General features: G+C 38.4%; 1 protein-coding gene across 6 annotated transcripts in view; it reads left to right on the forward strand.

Moving 5' to 3' along the window:
- synrg (synergin, gamma) overlaps positions 1-18,739 on the forward strand; it is a 123,333-nt gene extending 104,594 nt beyond the window's left edge. For 3 of the 6 annotated variants that reach the window (XM_063031394.1, XM_063031397.1, XM_063031396.1), the window contains 3 exons: positions 1,883-1,993; positions 3,166-3,198; positions 15,186-18,739. In XM_063031394.1, the coding sequence (XP_062887464.1) occupies positions 1,883-1,993; positions 3,166-3,198; positions 15,186-15,317 (276 nt within the window). In that variant the 3' untranslated portion in view covers positions 15,318-18,739. The remainder of the gene's footprint in view (positions 1-1,882; positions 1,994-3,165; positions 3,199-15,185) is intronic. The other 3 variants (XM_063031398.1, XM_063031395.1, XM_063031399.1) reach the window with 3 other exon arrangements.
- The last annotated feature ends 339 nt before the right edge of the window (positions 18,740-19,078 follow it).

Genomic DNA, 19,078 nt, shown 5'->3' on the forward strand with positions numbered 1-19,078 from the left:
ATAATGTTATATACTCTTGTGTACACTGGACAATACACTGCAGATACCGAAAATCTGAAATAGATGCTGTAAAACTTTGCAGTGTACTTTTTAAAAATTTACTATGGTTGTATGCTTAAATGCATCATAAAAATACATGTTCATAATATACACAATGAAGTAAAAAAAGGCTGCATTGGCAAAAGAAATGACATTTTCCTTGAACTTTAATGCATTTTCAAATCCTATTGTTTTCCAGTGCACACTGATTATGATTTTATAACCACAACCCTTTCAGAGTCTTAGAACAATACAGAAATAGGCCCTTCAGCCCATCTAATCTGTGCCAATCTATTGTCCTATCAATGTATACCTAGATCATAGCCCTTCAAACTCCACCCATCCATGCACCCACCTGTCCAGAGTTTTCTTGGATGACTTTTAACGTCAGTGAACTGACCTCCATCTTAAGTTATAGTGTTTATTATCCATCTTTTTTGTGAATGCTGCTTAAAGATCCATCGTACAGGTTTGGGGAACATAAATGGTGAAAATATTTGTTACGTTCTTAAGTTATTCCTTTATGCCTCAGGAGGATTATAGCTTAGATGGAATCTGAAGTGATTCCCTGGGCAACCAAATTGAAGTGTTTTGACAAAAGCTATGATTGTCTGATCTTCTCTGAAACAGCCATAAATTTGTAGGAAAGGGTGAATGATGTTTAAAACTTGTTTTTTTAAAAAATATTTTTAAGAATGAAATTAAAAGAACTGGGGAAAAACTGTGAGATTTCTCAAAGTTTTTCATTGGTTCTTAAATTTCAGCCTTGTCATAACTTCCCAATATTCCTAAAGAAAAGGATCATGGGAAATCTAGCTAATGTTTATTATTTAACTTTCTCTTTTATCTTTCTCTACATATATAACGTTGATATGTACCATGTGTATTTCATAGATTTTTATGTCAATTTTCCAACTGCAATTGCACTTTGAGTTACTATTCTCAACAATTGGCTGAAGTGGTGATCGGCAGACTACTTTTGCCTTTCCTTTAATATTTTGTGAGGCTGTGACTACACATAGTTGATGCAGTCAATTACTTAATAAAATTCCCTAACATTTTAGACCAAAACTGGATGTTGCTGTAGTTGTTGAAAGTGGTGTCTTCAATTAATCTAGGGGTATACACACAGTGTTCGCTTTATTAGACATACCTGTAGACCTATTCATTAAAGCAAATATCTAATCAGCCAATCACATGGCAGCGACTCAATGCATAAAAGCATGCAGACATGTTCAAAGGGTTCATTTGTTGTTCAGACCAAACATCAGAATGGGAAAGAAATGTGATCTAAGAGTTTTTGACTGTCAAATGATTGTTGGTGCTAGATGGGTTGGTTTGAGCATCTCAGTAACTGCTGATCTCCTGGGATTTTTACACACTACAGTCTCTTAAGTTTACAAAAGAAAAAACAAAAACATCCAGTGAATGGCAGTTCTGTGGGCAAACACACCTTGTTAATGAGAAAGGTCAGAGGAGACTGTCCAGACTGGTTTAAGTTGACAGGAAGGTGACTGTAACTCAAATAACCACAAGTGGTATGTAGAAGAGCGACCTTGAGTGCACAACAAGTCGAACCATGAAGTGGACGGGCCACAGCAGCAGAAGACCACAAACATACACTCAGTGGCTACTTTATTAGGTACAGGAGATATCTACTAAAGTGGCCACCAAGTGTGGTGTAATAGAATTGATAATAACATTTTGTACAGCAGGAAATGGACATTGGGATGCACCCAACAAATGCATTAATTTACATAATGACTGTGATGGAAAATCTAAACATTGAAATCAAAATATCTGTATCTTAATTGTATATGTAATTTATTTACATTCATTGCAGCCTGATGAAAACTCTCTGGATTTCTCTTCCTGTATCCTGCGTCCAGGAATAAAAAATGCTAAAGAGCTAGCCTGTGGAGTTTGTCTGCTTAATGTTGACTCCAGAAGCAAGGTAAACACAAGGTTTCTCATTTCTTACTTAATGAACTAAGATTTTAAATTAGTAACTTGCATGGAGCAGATCTAGCCTAGTTAACACCTGTCTATGGCTATTGATGTGTCTCTTTTCCTTCATTAACAAATTAAAACCTGCAGCTGAAGAAACAGCAAATGTTTCATGATCTCATTGGATTTGAAGCCTCGGTTGGTTGCACAGCGATTTGAGCTGCAACATGAACTACTCCCATCGCAGTCTCATTTGGCCCAGAGTAATGCCTTGTCCATCTCATCCAGATGGTCAGGTACATAGCAGGGTTCAGAAGGAACTAAATCTTAAGACACAGGAGATGTTGCAGGTGCTGGAAATCCAGAGCAACACACACACAATGCTGGAGGAACTCAGCAGGTCGGGCAGCATCTATGGAGAGGAATAAATAGCCTGTGTTTCTGGCTGAGAACACTTCGACAGGACTGGAAAGGAAGGGGGAAGATGTCAGAATAATAAGATGGGGAGAGGGAAAGGCGGACAAGCTGGCAGGTGATAGGTGAAACCAGGTGAGGAAGAAGGTAGGTTGGTGGGGTACGGGGATAAAGTAAGTAGCTGGGAGGTGATAGGTGGAAAAGGTAAAGGGCTGACGAAGAAGGAGTCTGATTGGGGAGGAGAGTGGACCTTGGGAGAAAGGAAAGGAGCAGGGGCACAAGAGGGAGGTGATAGGCAAGTGAAGAGAGGGAACGGGTGAGGGGTAGCCAGAATGGGAAATAGAAAAAGAGAGGGGGGTAGAAATTACCAGAAGTTAAAGAAATTGACATTCATTCAGGATCGAGGCTATGCAGACAGAAGATGAAGTATTGCTCCTCCAGCTTGAGAGTGGCCTCATCATGGCAATAGAAGAGGCCATGGACCAACATGTTGGAATGAGAATGGGGAGTAAAATTAGAATTGGTGATGACTGGGAAATCTTGCTTGTTGCTGGACTGGCTATGAAGTGGCACCTACATGCATAAAAAATTTCTTGCCTCAACACCACTTCATGCAGCCCTTTCAATCAGTGTTAACTCAATGTAATGTGGAGAGAGCTAAAAGTAAGCAGTGTGAGGAGGGATAAAAACTGACATTTTGAAGATGAAATCATTCCACTGTTGTGGTACTAACTATATAATGACGTCACGTCTTACTTATTCCAGAAGGAAGAAAACTTGGAGGATCATCCGAAACAAGTATGACCTTCTAAAAGTTATATCCAAAATCTGCCAAGTTGCTATGAATTGGGGCAAAATTAATATTAACTCTAGAATTGGCACGGGGATAAATTTGTTATCTGTCCTTTCTTGCACTATAATTTTGGGCTCTTGAGTTTCTTTAGAATTGTTTAAAATCTATCGTCTCCTTCCAACGGCTGATGGGTTCCTTTTCCTGAAGGTGTTACAGTGGTATTTTTGGATTGCATGGGGAAATTGGTGATGCATGGATCAGGACTGGGTGGTTTTAACATGCATGTTAATGAAAGGTTATGCATTTTACTAATAAAACTGGAATTCCTTGCATTTAACAAATAAAAAATATATTGTTAAATGCAGTAAGGTATGTCTTCAAATGCTTGCTTGCATCAGTGTGCAGGTTCTTTATAGAAACATAGAAAATAGGTGCAGGAGTAGGCCATTCGGCCCTTCGAGCCTGCACCACCATTCAGTATGATCATGGCTGATCATCCAACTCAGAACCCTGTACCAGCCTTCCCTCCATACCCACTGATCCCTTTAGCCACAAGGGTCATATCTAACTCCTTATGGTAGAAACAGATCTCACTCATGATAAACTTGTTCTATATAATAGACAAATTAGGGACCTGATTAACCTTTCACAATGCAATGGCGCAATCATGTCTCCCATCATCATGGAACTTCACAGTTTTAGTGATTATGCTCAGAAAAAAATGTTGATGAGCATGATTCAAGATTAGAAGTTTATTCATCAGTCTGTGATGTGTTTGTCGATCTTGACAAGGGCAGTGGTGTGTCTGTCAATAGCTAGGAGCATTCAGACTGAATTAGGCATATAAAGCAGTAACTTCTGCTGGGCAAGAACACAAGAACTAGGAGCAGAAGTAGCCATAGGATCCCTTGTCATTCAACAAAATCAAGGCTGATCTGATCTTTGGCCTCAACTCTGTTTTCCTGCTTGAACCCCATAACCCTTGATGCTCCTGTATTCCAAAAACCTATCCATCTTAAATGTACTACATGATTCAGTATATACAGTTCATTATGTCAGGGAATTCCTAAGATTCATAAGTCACTGGGAGAAGACATTTCTCATCATTTTAGACTGAAATAAATAATAACCTTCCCTTAAGTCTATAACCTGCTGACTTTCCCTCCAAGAGAAACATCATCACTTTGTTAGGTGCCCTCAGAATCACATGTTGCACTGAAATCACCTCCTTGTTCTAAATTGAGTTACCCAAGGCTAACGAGTATTTACAGCTGGAACAGAATCAAACTTTAGCAATGATTTCTACAACATTAAAAGGAGATCACTGTGCCAGTGGTCCCCATTAAGGGTTCAATTCCCACCGCTGTCTGTAAGGAGATGGTACATTTTTCCCATGACCGCATGGGTTTCCCCCAGGTGCACCAGTTCACTGCCACATTCCAAAGGCCTACGGTTAGGGTCAGTGAATTGTGAGCGTGCTATGTCAGTGACGGAAACGTGACTCTTACAGCCTGCCCCAGCACCATTTTCAGGCCATGTTTGGTTGTTGTCACAAGTGACACATTTCACTGTATGTTTCAATGCACATGTGACAAATAAAGCTAATCTTTTATAGAGTGCCCAATTCTTACATATCAAGAAAGACTCTTTAGCTGAATGTTAATTGATGCTGGCTACAATAGAATCACATTCAAGCCACATTAAAGGGCAGGAATAGATACAATAATTGAGCAGAATAATAGTACCACATCACCAAATTTTTCTCAGAATATTACACAGCCATCTACAACCAATGAAGTGTAGTTATTGTACTGTAGAGAACATGGTTCCCACGAACTATGATAATGGCTAGATTATTAGAGAGATCAGTTTTAGTCAGGACATTTGGAATTACCCCTTCAACATAATACCACAGAGTCTTTTACACATAACTGAGAGAGTCGAGGGATAGTTAGCAACTTCTCACCTGAAGGAGGTCATCTTTAACCATGTAGCATTATGTCAGTATTTCACTTTAGTGTAAAAATTTTTCCATATGTATTCAAGACATCTTTTGTTCAGTTGTAAATATATAATAGCCCATTATGCCAGTACTAAATGTGTGACTATAATTACTTTATTAATCTCTTGATAGTTACTTCACAATATATTCTCCTGGATCAGTTTTTTTTTAAATCTTCTTTAGAGATTCATGTTGGATGATCTCACTTTGAAGATTCCGAAAGTAATTCATTGGTTTGAAGTGTATAGGCTGATAAGTACCATGAAAAATTAACTAGATCAGTTTAATTATTGATTACTAGTCAAAAACACTGTCAGTCACATGCATGTCTGAACACATCATACCTTATGTTTATTTTTTAAATGTTCACCTTCGGCAGACTACTCCACAGAAGTAACTACGACATTAGTCCAAGTAGCACATGATTTCTTCTGTACATTGTGACACAATTTAAAAAAACAAAGCATAAACAAAATAAAGTATGGTCCATGGAATTGTTTTGGTTCATTTCAGAAATGCAGACGACTTTGATAGTTTTGCCGTTGAAAGGCAAGTGACATGATGTGCTATCAATATAGATTTGAAGTCCTCTGTTGAAGGAGATTCTTTGTTAGAATTGTCTGTACAAGAAATCACCCAGAATTACATGACCATTTCAAACAACAATGGACACCAGTCATGGCTCAGTTTAATGGTTGCTCTGATAGCTAACTGCTTAGAGACCACTAGTCTCATCGATGAGGGCTGTATTGGTTACAATGCCAAAGGCAAACCAGTTGTTTTTTAATGATACAGATGGACCAAGATTATCAATTTATTCTTGTTACAATCAATATTTTGGTCCTGCTCACTCAGATGAGAAAGTATCAAGTTCTGGCCAACATCCTAGGAAGGTCCAAGATTCAAAGTCTCTTATGTGCATTCTGCAGAAAATTGTACTTTTAACCCAGGACATGTGCAGCTAAGAGCATAGAACAGTACAGCACAGGAATAGGCTAATCGGCCCACAATGTTGTGCTGAACCAGCTAAAAAGCAAATCAAAAACACCCAAACACTAATCCCTCCTACCTATGCCATGTCCATATTCCTCCATCTTCCCCACATCCATCTGCCTATCCAAACATCTCTTAAAAGCCTCTAATGAATTTGCCTCTACACCATACCAGGCAGCACATTCCAGGCATCCACTACTCTCTGAGTAAAAAAACTTAGCTCTCACATCCCCCTTGAACCTAACCCCTCTCAGCTTCAACGTATGCCCTCTGGTATTAGATATTTCAACTTTGGGAAACAGATACTCTCTGTCCACTCTATGTATACCTCTCATAATCTTGTAAACCTCTTATCAGATCTCTCCTCAGCCTCCAGTGCTCTAGAGAAAACAGCCCAAATTTATCCAGCCTCTTGTGATAGCACATGTCCTCCAAAGCAGGCAGCATCCTGGTACATCTCCTTTGTAACCCTCTCCAAAGCTTCAACGTCCTTCCCATGGTGGGGTGACCAGAATTGTACACAATACTCCAAATGTGACATAACCAGTTTTATGAAGTTGCAAAATAACCACCTGACTTTTGAACTCAGTGCTTCAACTAATAAAAACAAGCATTCCATAAGCCTTCTTAACCACCTTATCGACCTGTGTAGCCACTTTCAAGGAGCTCACTTTTGCTTCCAATCACTTGGTGAAATTTCAGCTGGAAGATGGCATAGCCAGGTGTCAGATGAGAACATGATCATGTTCTCCTTTGAATTTCTCAGTTGTGTATAGAATTGCTTTGGAAATGTATAGAGGCAACAGCTGTTGATCGAACTCTACGTTAATGAGGGAGTCAATACCATAGAACAGAAAGGGCAATTTGTATTTTGAGTGATGATATACGATTTCATGGCATATAATAAGGCCAGCGCTATAAATGCATTTGAGAATGATAGAATATTTATCTTGGAAAGACTAAAATTATAGCCTGTGAGCCTGTCACTGTGCTTGAATTCAAATTACACTGTAATTGTCAAAGTAATAATTAAGACATTGCTGCAAGAATTCATAGTTACCCATTTCTGTGGAACTGGAACAATGCATTAGTTTTAAAGAATGATTGCAGGTAATTATGTAGAAAACTTGTTGTAATTTTTTCCTATGTAGAATAGTGAACTCTCTAGAGAATTTTCTTAGTAGAAAGTAGGTGTTGAGGAATTCTTCATCTGGCCGTTATAAAATATAGAAGGAATTAACCCTTTCAGGATTGGAAAACATTAATGCTCCAATGTTCTATTCTTTAAAAGTATGCTATGCACGGAATGCTACTGGAAGAAACATTGTGTTCTTGTTAATGTTATAACATAAAATACTTGGAGGTTATAGAAATATTTTTATATATCCCAGAATAAAGCATGACTATCATTTAAAAGATGGTAATTCATCCATTACTTCAAACCCAACGCAGATTTTGGTCTGTTGGTGTGCTATCAGAAAAGTTGAGTTAATTTCTTCCCTTTCCTCTACAGTCTATTAGTATTTGGTCCTTTTGTTCAAGTAAAATGCAATGTTATCCTAGATGTGTTAACCACAATGACATAAAATAATTAAAAAGACTAAGGGTAGGGTATTGATTGATCTTGATTGACAAATGACTAAACACAAGAGTTTCTGTAGATGCTGGAAATCTAGAACAACACACACAAATGACTATATAGTCATACAACTTACGTAATTTTAATGGGGACTTAAAAGAGAGTGTGTAGAGAGTGTGAACTTAAGTAATTATTGATAGATTTTACTGTCGGGCTATTTGATCATATTTTGGTGTGTGTGTATATATATACACACACACACACACACACACACACACACACACACACATATATATGATAAATTTCATATTATTGATTTGAGATTCATTTTTATCATTCTTTACTGTTAAAATGACTACAAATAGCCTCATCATATTTTCTCCAGTGTTTATCTGGAGAAAAGTATTTATCTGTGTATAAGATGATGAGATCGTGTGGATAGTCAGAGGCTTTTTCCCAGGGCTGAAATGATTGCCACAAGAGGACACAGGTTTAGGGTGCTAGGGAGTAGGTACAGAGGAGATGTCAGGGGTAAGTTTTTTACTCAGAGAGTGGTGAGTGCATGGAATGGGCTGCCAGCAATGGTGGTGGAGGCGGATACGATAGGGTCTTTTAAGAGACTTTTGGATAGATACGTGGAGCTTAGAAAAACAGAGGGCTGTAGGTAAGCCTAGTAATTTCTAAGGTAGTGACATCTTTGGCACAACTTTGTGGGCCGAAGGGCCTGTATTGTGCTGTAGGTTTTCTATGTTTCTATCTAGATTCCTAATGGATTTTAATTCAGAATTGAATGAATCTGGCTGAATGTTATGTCATTTACCATTAAATATAACAATTTCATGGCACATTTAATTGCCACATTTTTCCACATCAGAGGTCACTAATATTGGCCAGATCTCTTCCTGGAACGATTTTTGTTATATCACTAGACTGACTTTTAACTTGCTTCATTAACAACCTTCCACATCCCCACCCCCTTATATGCTGCTTGGTACATCTTTCCTCATGTAAACTGTGTTCTAATGGTGATTCTGCTGTGAGAGCTCAAAGATGGATTACCAAATAAGGTTTTTTTTAAGGTGTGGCATTTGTAACTGCCAACGTGAAGAATGACTGTACAATGAATGTCAACTATATTGATCCTTATATCCATACAATCTAGGTTAATGAAAGTAATTTGCAGCATTGACCTATCTGGCACTCGTGTTCAAAATCTGTAGAATTTTATCTTTATTTTAAGCTGCAGTTCAAATTCAATTAATGTTCATTTATTTATCCCTTATATATTGCAACTTATAGTTCGCATTTATGTCCTGTCAGCTTCCAAATTCAGTCTTCTGAAGCACAATTTGTTTCCCACTCAAGACAGAATATTTGTATGGGCCTATTTTCAGTACAGATTCATTCTTCCTTGTACATTATTCAACATGAGCTTTGATTAGCTGTTTTAAAAGCCTGACGTTAATTGAAGATCTTCTTCATGGACTCCTATGATCCCATACTGGGTCTACTGTTTCTTGAACTCTACCTGTAAGGGTACCGCTTTCCTAACACTACAATAAATGATTTTACAATTCCAACTACCTAAGGCTTCATAGAACAAATCCTTTCACTCCCATTGCCTTTTGTTCTAAATTAGATATCAGATTTTAAAAATTATTTTCTGATGAGCATTGGGTATGTTGTAGAGCTATTATTTGAAGAATACCTTGTGGAAAATTTCTGATTAATACTGTTGCAAGTATGGCCATCCTTAGTAAACTGACCAATCAGATTACAAATAAAAATGAATGCTTCAGAGAAAATAATGATAGATTATTTTTGGTTTCCACTAGTTTTAAATGTGGAATGCTGATTCACGAGCACCTTTGAATCTCATAATTTCCGAGCATGTGGCTTGCCATTTACATTTAATTCAAGACTACTTTTATTTCCTGATTTGTAAGAATAAATTTTAACTCAGGTGAATGTAGTGACATAAAAAAATCAGCATTTTGTGAGCCATTGTTGATGATAATACATGGCTCATTGACTTGTGATACACATATATTTGTGCGTTGTTAGAACCCACAACAAATTATACCTCCCTCCCCCCCGAAAAAAAATGCTGTGAACCTCAATAAGGATCAACATTAAAAAGTTTCTACTGTATGCTGTAACAAATTCCCCCCAATTCAATCAACAACGCTGTTTGAGTGTGACAATTGAAAGCTTAGTGACAATGATCCTGAATTTTGAATAATCCTGTTTACTTTAAATCCCTTCTCCTTGTATTTATTTGCTGTTGTCCATACTCTTTCTAGCCCTCCAGAAGCTGGGGCAGGAACTTTGTATTTGATATAACCCTGTGGGAGCCCTGTGAAATAAAGCCAACAGCAATTACCATATGACCATATAACAATTACAGCACGGAAACAGGACATCTCGGCCCTTCTAGTCCATGCTGAACTCTTACTCTCACCTAGTCCCACTGACCTGCACTCAGTCCATAACCCTCCATTCCTATCCTGTCCATATATCTATCCAATTTAACTTTAAATGACAACATCGAACCTGCCTCAACCACTTCTGCTGGAAGCTCGTTCCACACAGCTACCACTCTCTGAGTAAAGAAGTTCCCCCTCATGTTACCCCTAAACTTTTGCCCTTTAACTCTCAACTCATATCCTGTTGTTTGAATCTCCCCCACTCTCAATGGAAAAAGCCTATCCACGTCAACTCTATCTATCCCCCTCATAATTTTAAACACCTCTATCAAGTCCCCCCTCAACCTTCTACACTCCAAAGAATAAAGACCCAACTTGTTCAGCCTTTCTCTGTACCTTAGGAGATGAAACCCAGGTAACATTCTAGTAAATCTTCTCTGTACTCTCTCTATTTTGTTGACATCTTTCCTATACAGTAATTGGGTGACCAGAACTGTACACAATACTCCATATTTGGCCTCACCAATGCCTTGTACAATTTCAACATTACATCCCAACTCCTATACTCAATGCTCTGATTTATAAAGGCCGGCATACCAAAAGCTTTCTTCACCACCTTATCCACATGAGATTCCACCTTCAGGGAACTATGCACCATTATTCCAGGATCCCTCTGTTCTACTGCATTCTTCAGTGCCCTACTATTTACCATGTATGTCCTATTTTGATTAGTCCTACCAAAATGTAGCACCTCACATTTATCAGCATTAAACTCCATCTGCCATCTTTCAACCCACTCTTCTAACTGGCCTAAATCTCTCTGCAAGCTTTGAAAACCTACTTCATTACCCACAACTCCACCTACCTTAGCATCATCTGCATACTTACTCATCCAATTTACCACCCCATCATCCAGATCATTAATGTATATGACAAAGAACATTGGACTCAGTACAGATCGCTGAGGCACACTACTAGTCACCGGCCTCCAATCTGACAAACAGTTATCCACCACTACTCTCTGGCGTCTCCCACCCAGCCACTGCTGAATCCATTTTACTGCTTCAATATTAATACCTAACGATTGAACCTTCCTAACTAACCTTCGTGTGGAACCTTGTCAAAGGCCTTATTGAAGTCCATATAGACAACATCCACCGCTTTACCCTCGTCAGCTTTCCTAGTAACCTCTTCAAAAAATTCAGTAAGATTTGTCAAACGTGACCTTCCACGCACAAATCCATGTTGACTGTTCCTGATCAGACCCTGTCTATCCAGATAATTATATATACCATCTCTAAGAATACTTTCCATCAATTTACCCACCACTGGCGTCAAACTCACAGGCCGATAATTGCTAGGTTTACTCTTAGAACCCTTTTTAAACAATGGAACAACATGAGCAATACGCCAATCCTCCGTCACCATCCCCGTTTCTAATGAGATTTGAAATATTTCTGTCAGAGCCCCTGCTATTTCCACACTAACTTCCCTCAAGGTCCTAGGGGATATCCCGTCAGGACCCGGAGACTTATCCACTTTTATATTCCTTAAAAGCACCAGTACTTCCTCTCCTTTAATCATCGTAGTTTCCATAACTTCTCTACCTGTTTTCCTTATCTTACTCAATTCAATATCCTTCTCCTTAGTGAATACCGAAGAAAAGAAATGATTCAGAATCTCCCCCATCTCTTTTGGCTCCACACATAGCTGTCCACTCTGATTCTCTAAGTGACCAATTTTTTCCCTCACTATTCTTTGCTATTAATATAACTGTAGAAACCCATGGGATTTATTTTCACCTTACTTGCCAAAGCAACCTCATATCTTCTTTTAGCTTTTCTAATTTCTTTCTTAAGATTCTTTTTACATTCTTTATATTCCTCAAGCCCTCATTTACTCCATGCTGCCTATATTTATTGTAGATATCTCTCTTTTTCCAAACCAAGTTTCCAATATCCCTTGAAAACCATGGCTCCCTCAAATGTTTAACCTTTCTTTTCAACCTAACAGGAACATAAAGATTCTGTACCCTCAAAATTTGACCTTTAAATGACCTCCATTTCTCTATTACATTCTTCCCATAAAACAAATTGTCCCAATCCACTCCTTCTAAATCCTTTCGCATCTCCTCAAAGTTAGCCTTTCTCCAAGCAAAAATCTCAACCCTGGGTCCAGACCTATCCTTCTCCATAATTATATTGAAGCTATTAGCATTGTGATCACTGGACCCAAAGTGCTCCCTAAAACAAACCTCAGCCACTTGACCTATCTCATTCCCTAACAGGAGATCCAACACTGCCCCTTCTCTAGTTGGTACCTCTATGTATTGCTGCAAAAAACTATCCTGCACACATTTTACAAACTCCAAATCATCCAGCCCCTCCACAGTATGGTCCTCCCAGTCTATGTGTGGAAAATTAAAATCTCCCACAATCACAACCTTGTGCTTACTACAAATTTCTGCTATCTCTTTACAAATTTGCTCCTCCAATTCTCGCTCCCCATTTGGTGGTCTATAATACACCCCCATAAGTGTTATTACACCTTTCCCATTCCTCAATTCCACCCAAATAGCCTCCCTAGACAAGCCCTTAATCTATCCTGCCAGAGCACCGCTGTAATATTTTCTCTGACAAGCAATGCAACACCTCCCCCTCTTGTCCCTCCAATTCTATCACACCTGAAGCAATTAAATCCAGGAATATTTAGTTGCCAATCACACCTCTCCTGCAACCATGTTTCACTAATAGCTATCACATCATACCTCCAGGTATCAATCTATGCTTTAAGCTCATCCACCTTTCTTATAATGCTCCTAGCATTAAAATAAATGCATTTAAGAAATTTTCCACCTCTTACTCTCTGCTTATCACTAACAGTGCAAACAACTTTACTATTTTCTTTTTCTTCCTTCTTCCCTACAACTGTTCTTACACTCTGGTTCCCCTCCCCCCTCATATCTAGTTTAAATCCACCGGAGCCTCTCTAGCAAACCTACCTGCAATAATATTTGTCCCCCTCCAGTTCAGATGTAAACCGTCCCGCCGGAACAGGTCCCACCTTCCCTGAAAATCTGACCAATTATCTATAAATCTGAAGCCCTCCCTCCTGCACCATGTCTTCAGCCACGTGTTGATCTGCGCTATCTTACTATTTCTAAACCCGCCTGCACGTGGCACTGGCAGCAATCCTGAGATTGCTATCCTGGAGGTCCCGTCCTTTAGCTTGGCGCCTAACTCCCCTTTCAGGACCTCCTCACCTATCCTACCCACGTCATTGGTCCCTACATGGACCACAACATCTGGCTGCTCACCCTCCCTCTTGAGAATACCGAGAATTCGATCCGAGATATCACGGACCTTGGCACCAGGGAGGCAACAGACCATCCGGGATTCTTGATCTCTTGCACAGAACCTCTTATCTGTCCCCCTAACTATCGAATCCCCTATCACTACTGCTCTCCTCTTTTCCCTCCTTCCCTTCTGAGTTGAGGGTCCCGTCTCGGTGCCAGAGACGCAACCACTGCAAATTGTCCCTGGTAGGTCGTCCCCATCAACAGTATCCAAAACGATGTATTATTGGTGGGAACGGCCAGAGGGGTGCTCTGCTCATTCTGTCTATTCCCCTTCCCTCTCCTGACAGTCACCCAGCTACCTGTCTCCTGACTCATAGGGGTGACTATCTCCCTGTAACTCCTCTCTATTTCTGCCTCTGCCTCCTGAATGATCTGAAGTTCATCCAGCTCCAGCTCCAGTTCCCTAACTCGGTTTGTCAGGAGCTGCAGCTGGATGCACCTTTTGCAGGTGTAGTCATCAGGGACGATTGTGCTCGCCCTGACATCCCGCACACTGCAAACGGAGTACGCGACTGCCCTAACTGCTGCCTCCATTACCTACTCTTAAGGTAATTAGATTTATTGAAGGAACTTACCCAGCCTTACCTCACTTGTGAAAGGATAGGTTAACCCATTTAAATAGTATACCGAAAATATTTTAAAATTTCTTCCTTGTCCTTTCCTGATTCAACAGCAAACAAAAAAAGCACTGTACACATGTTAAAGGTTATTAGAAATTACTTATTAGTTATATAAAGAGTAAAATACAGAAATAGAGAAAACTGATTAATAGAGTAATAAAAGAAACAAAATAATACTATCACTAAACGGATCACTAAACCACACCACACAATAAACTGCCAGAGGGAACCGCAAGTCCCTCTCCCTCTCAACGTCCTTGTCTCTGTCTCCCACTTCCACAAAGAAATTGCCCCTTATTATACCCTTCAAGACCCTTTGCTCTTATTGCTTCCCCAGACTTTTCACCATATCTACTTTCAAGGCTGTAACTAGTACTCACCCCAAGTTCTCAAAGCATGGATGGGAATTGGTTCCCTTGTACTTTTGCAAAACAGTTCCTAACACTATTTTGCTTTGCAAGCTTCCATTTTTTGTTACATATTTTAATATATACCAAGGAAAAATCAAATGTAACTTGGTGTTGTTTTGCCTGCCCTTCACATCATAAGACCATAAAACATAGGAGCAGAATTAGGCCATTCAGCCCATCGAGTCTGCTCTGTCATTCAATCATGGTTGATCCTGAATCCCATTCAATCCCATACACCTGCCTTTTCTCCATATCCTTTGATGCCTTGACCCATCAGGAAATGATCAACTTCCGCCTTAAATATATGCATGGACTTAGCCTTCACTGCAGTCTGTGGCGAGCATTCCAGATTTACTACTTTCTGGCAAAAAAAAATCCCTCCTTACCCCTGTTCTGAAGGCACTGTATTCATGTGGGGCACTTTGAGCCATAAGTATCTTTGTAAACGTGTGTGTTTTAATCCCAGTATTTCCACTTGTATATACAGTAACTACATTTGATGGGAAATATTTATGCAGACATTAATGTATATTATGTCTCTGTTTCAGTTTTACATCTAGTTGCATTTAATGTTTTATTCTCACCATTGTTTTCTTCTTTTCAGGCCTTTAACTCAGCAAGTGACAATTTTAAGTTATCTTATGGTGGTCACCAGTATCATGCCAGCTGTGCCAATTTCTGGATTAATTGCGTGGAGCCTAAGCCACCAGGCCTCATCCTCCCGGACTTGCTCTGACACATAGTCGTGGGAGCTGGATGCTGTTAAACATGTCCACTTCTTGCACCTCATTGACATTTCACACAGATCAGTGGATAATGCAAGGTAGCCTGTAAAGCAGATCAATTTGCAACTTTTATTTTTTTTTAAGTATATTTAATGTTATTTACATGAGCTCCTGTCTAACAAACAAGGTTGCTTACGTTCTGCTTCCAGAAGGTACAGCAGCACTTCAGATTGAACCAGACCTAAACTTATCTGTTTGTTCCTAGTTACTTGAAATCTAGAAGTTGTAGTTGCATTTAATAGTTGCAGCGAAACAACTTTGGTATAGATCTTAATATTTTTAAATGGGCAATCTTATAATGAGGTGTTAAATTCATTCCAGTTTTCTGATTGTTGGAAAAAAATTATAAAAGCCTAGATTTTAAATTAGTCAAATGAGTAAATATTTCACTTTCACTCCTTTAGTTCTCTGCCGGGGTTCTGAGTGGAATGAATGATAATAGCTAAGGTGTCATGGAAAGAGGAGAAAAGCTCAGCACCCCAGCGGATGTAAAGTTACCCTAATGTAAAAATGTTGTCCAGATGCAGACCTTGCTCTTCCTGAAGCCCAAACAGAGTGTAGCAGGGTAGAGGATGCATCTTGCAGTGTGGATGCAGTGGGTGTTGTTTACAATAGTTCCTCAAAATGTGAAAGCTGTCAAAAAAATTGAGTTTTTTTTTGTTTGTGAATTTACTAAGTAACACAAATAATACATAGCAATTTCAATATTCCAGTCTATTTATTTCTCCCCCCAGAGGGTCACATGAAAGCCCTCATGAGCCACCTCAACCAACCACTGAGTTAAATCGGGCAAACCCATGTGTCCGAGTAGCTGCACTCAGAGGGTAACTTGACTGGAGAGCGCAATGTAAAATGAGCAATGTCGGACTAATGTCTGTTATAAATCTCTGCTATTTGACCTCCTTGGAAATAGAACTAACAGCAAACAGCTGAATCAGTACTGCTGTACTTACACCCCACCCCACCCCACCCCGGTCAAAATTAGCCCGAATGTATCACCTGTCCCAGTAATGGCATCTTTTGTTGCATTTCTTCAAAGCAAGCTATATTTCAGGAATATTGTGTAAAGGAGTTCTAACATGAATATTCAAAAAGAAATTGAAGCAACAATATAAATTTTAGAAGGTTTGCTGTAGTTGTCTTAATATACATTTATTTAAAACGAAATAACATTCCCATTTGAAAACATCCCAGTTTTCTTGGGAGAAGTTTATTGTTCTATAATGGTGTACAAAATCATATAAATTTTTATTGGTTTAGGTCTAAATTTTATGTTTTACAATTTTATATTGCAACATTTAATCTCTAATGGTCCACCTCCTTCCTCATCCTCCACCCACTGCATCAGCAGTCATCCAATTTTAATATCTACACTTTTCCTTTCTTTGCAACGTCATTGTGTGGATATTGCATGATTCATGTTATGTATGTTGATAAATACTGGAGACCACAGTGAAGTAAGCCCCATCAAAGCATGGACTGCAATTTATTTGTGCAAACGGGTTTAGTGAAAGCAGACTTGAGTGACAAGCACTGTTACTGAAATAGGGAGTTTTGTGGTCATGAGGCCAATGGTGCACTACCTCAGGAATTGGAGCATTTAGTGATTAAAATGTGGAATTCTACAAGAATAATCTATTTCAGTAAAGGTTTAGATGTTTATTTTTTCCAGGGTACTTTTTTTGAATTTTTTTCCTTGCATTTTCACTTATGGTTTAAGTTCATGCAGCAGACATTTTGTTTCGCAGTAAGCTACCTACTTGAAGAAACATTTTTAATTGTTACTGGAAGAACAGACATAGAGTGCATTTAACTTTTGTCAAGATAGAGTCAGCGTGCAGTGAAATTTACAATCAATCAGTTCTGTGATGGTTACAATAAATACTCTCCAAGATCATGATCTGCGTGTTTCAAAGAGTCAGCTGTGACTTTGTAGATCACAGACCTTGGTTTTATGTGAAGGAATACACGTGAAGTACTCCAAAAGTAACCCTTAATCGTTAGAGAAGGTACTCCCTGAACAGTATTTGCATTATATAAACTCTCTGAACGGTGATTCAACATTTTTGGTTCTGCAGAGCTACAGGCCAAATTATTGACTATATCAGCCCAAGTGGAGGGTATTTCATTTAATTAATCTATTAATGTGCTGATCTTAACTGTAAATGCACTTTTTAATATTCCTTTTATCCACATTGATAATTATTTTATATTGATACGTGTGGGTGGGTAATTACACTGTTTTAGCCTGCTTTGTTTGAATTAATTGTATGTAAATGTATGCTTTCCTGTTATTAGCTGTAACCATTCAAAATGGAAAAATTAAGAATGTGATTCAAGTGTTAAATCTTTGTCTAAAATGTTGCAATAGTGTTCGCACAGTAAGCTTTTACTGTTGGGGACTTGGGCAGATGAAATAAATATGACAAGTCATTCCTCTCCATAATGAACATTAATTTTGATTTGGCATGGCTTTTAAATTACGATTTTAATAAAGCATTCATGTTCATAATATTATTTGTCAATAGATGTTGATGATGAAGCCTGCTTTGTATTTCCAGTATTTTTGTATTTAGTTGAAAAGTAATACAGGTAAGAAATTGAGTCAAACGGTCTCTTATATGCAGTTTGATGTAATCTGATGCCCTTTTTCTGTAAAGACTGAGTACCAGAGTTTTAACATCGGATTGGATACCTTCTCATTGCCAATAACTCTAGTGTCCTAGGTTACTGTATCCAAGGTTACACTCTAGTTGCTGTAGAAACCTTGTGAATTGTAATGGAATGTGTCGCAGCCATTCTTGTGCAGCAGGTGTTATCTACTTATCAAAGCATCAATACAACATTAAAGATTTCAAGGGAAGTTATGTTTCAAAGAATTTATTGGAAATTCTCATTTATTTTCCACAGATTGAGCCCTACTGGCGTTCATATTTTTTATAGAATGTCCAGGTTTTTAAAAATCTAGTGATCACCTTTTACTGCAAGGTTTAGACAGAGAAATCAAATCTTTAAAAGCAAATCAGTAGTTTCTTTCATATTCTCTTATCTTTACCAAAATATTTTCAATTACTTTGAAATTAGTCACTTTGAATTAATTAATGATTTTATGGAATCAGAAAATAGTATTATAATCCACCTAGCCCATTCCAATTTCTCAGAAAGTTACTATACATAAAAATAGTGGTTGACAAGAGTGTTTTTGTTAATTTTGAATAGGAAGCTACTGTTCTTTATTCCTCCATTACTCTCTCTTTTTAACTATACAGTAATAGATGTACAGTATATGACAGACCATAATATTATAATAAGGATTAAGTTCACATTCCTACCACTGTAAGTTTCCCCTAGTGTGTAGGTGGGTAGTAGAATCTGGGGGAAATTGATGGAAAGGTGGGGTGGGAGGGGGGAGATAAATTGCAGTAGAAATAGTGTAAAGATGGGAAAGTGTGCTGTATGTCTTTAGAGCTCAATAAATTATAAAATTGTAGGACTTTGAATATATTCAATTTCATCTGTAGAATTTCCTTTGGTATCTATCTTGAAATATCTGTTTGGAATAATGTTATTCTATTCATCCTTGAACTGGTTTATTCACTCAGATAAATAAGCTCCTCTCTGTATTTGTTGTAAAAGGCCAACACAACTAATAATCATTTCTCAAATCCATCTTAATTATTAGCTTTGCTGCTCTTTGTAGAGAGTTCAAGAT

Source organism: Mobula hypostoma, chromosome 23, assembly GCF_963921235.1.
Source record: "Mobula hypostoma chromosome 23, sMobHyp1.1, whole genome shotgun sequence".
Lineage (NCBI taxonomy): Eukaryota > Metazoa > Chordata > Chondrichthyes > Myliobatiformes > Myliobatidae > Mobula > Mobula hypostoma.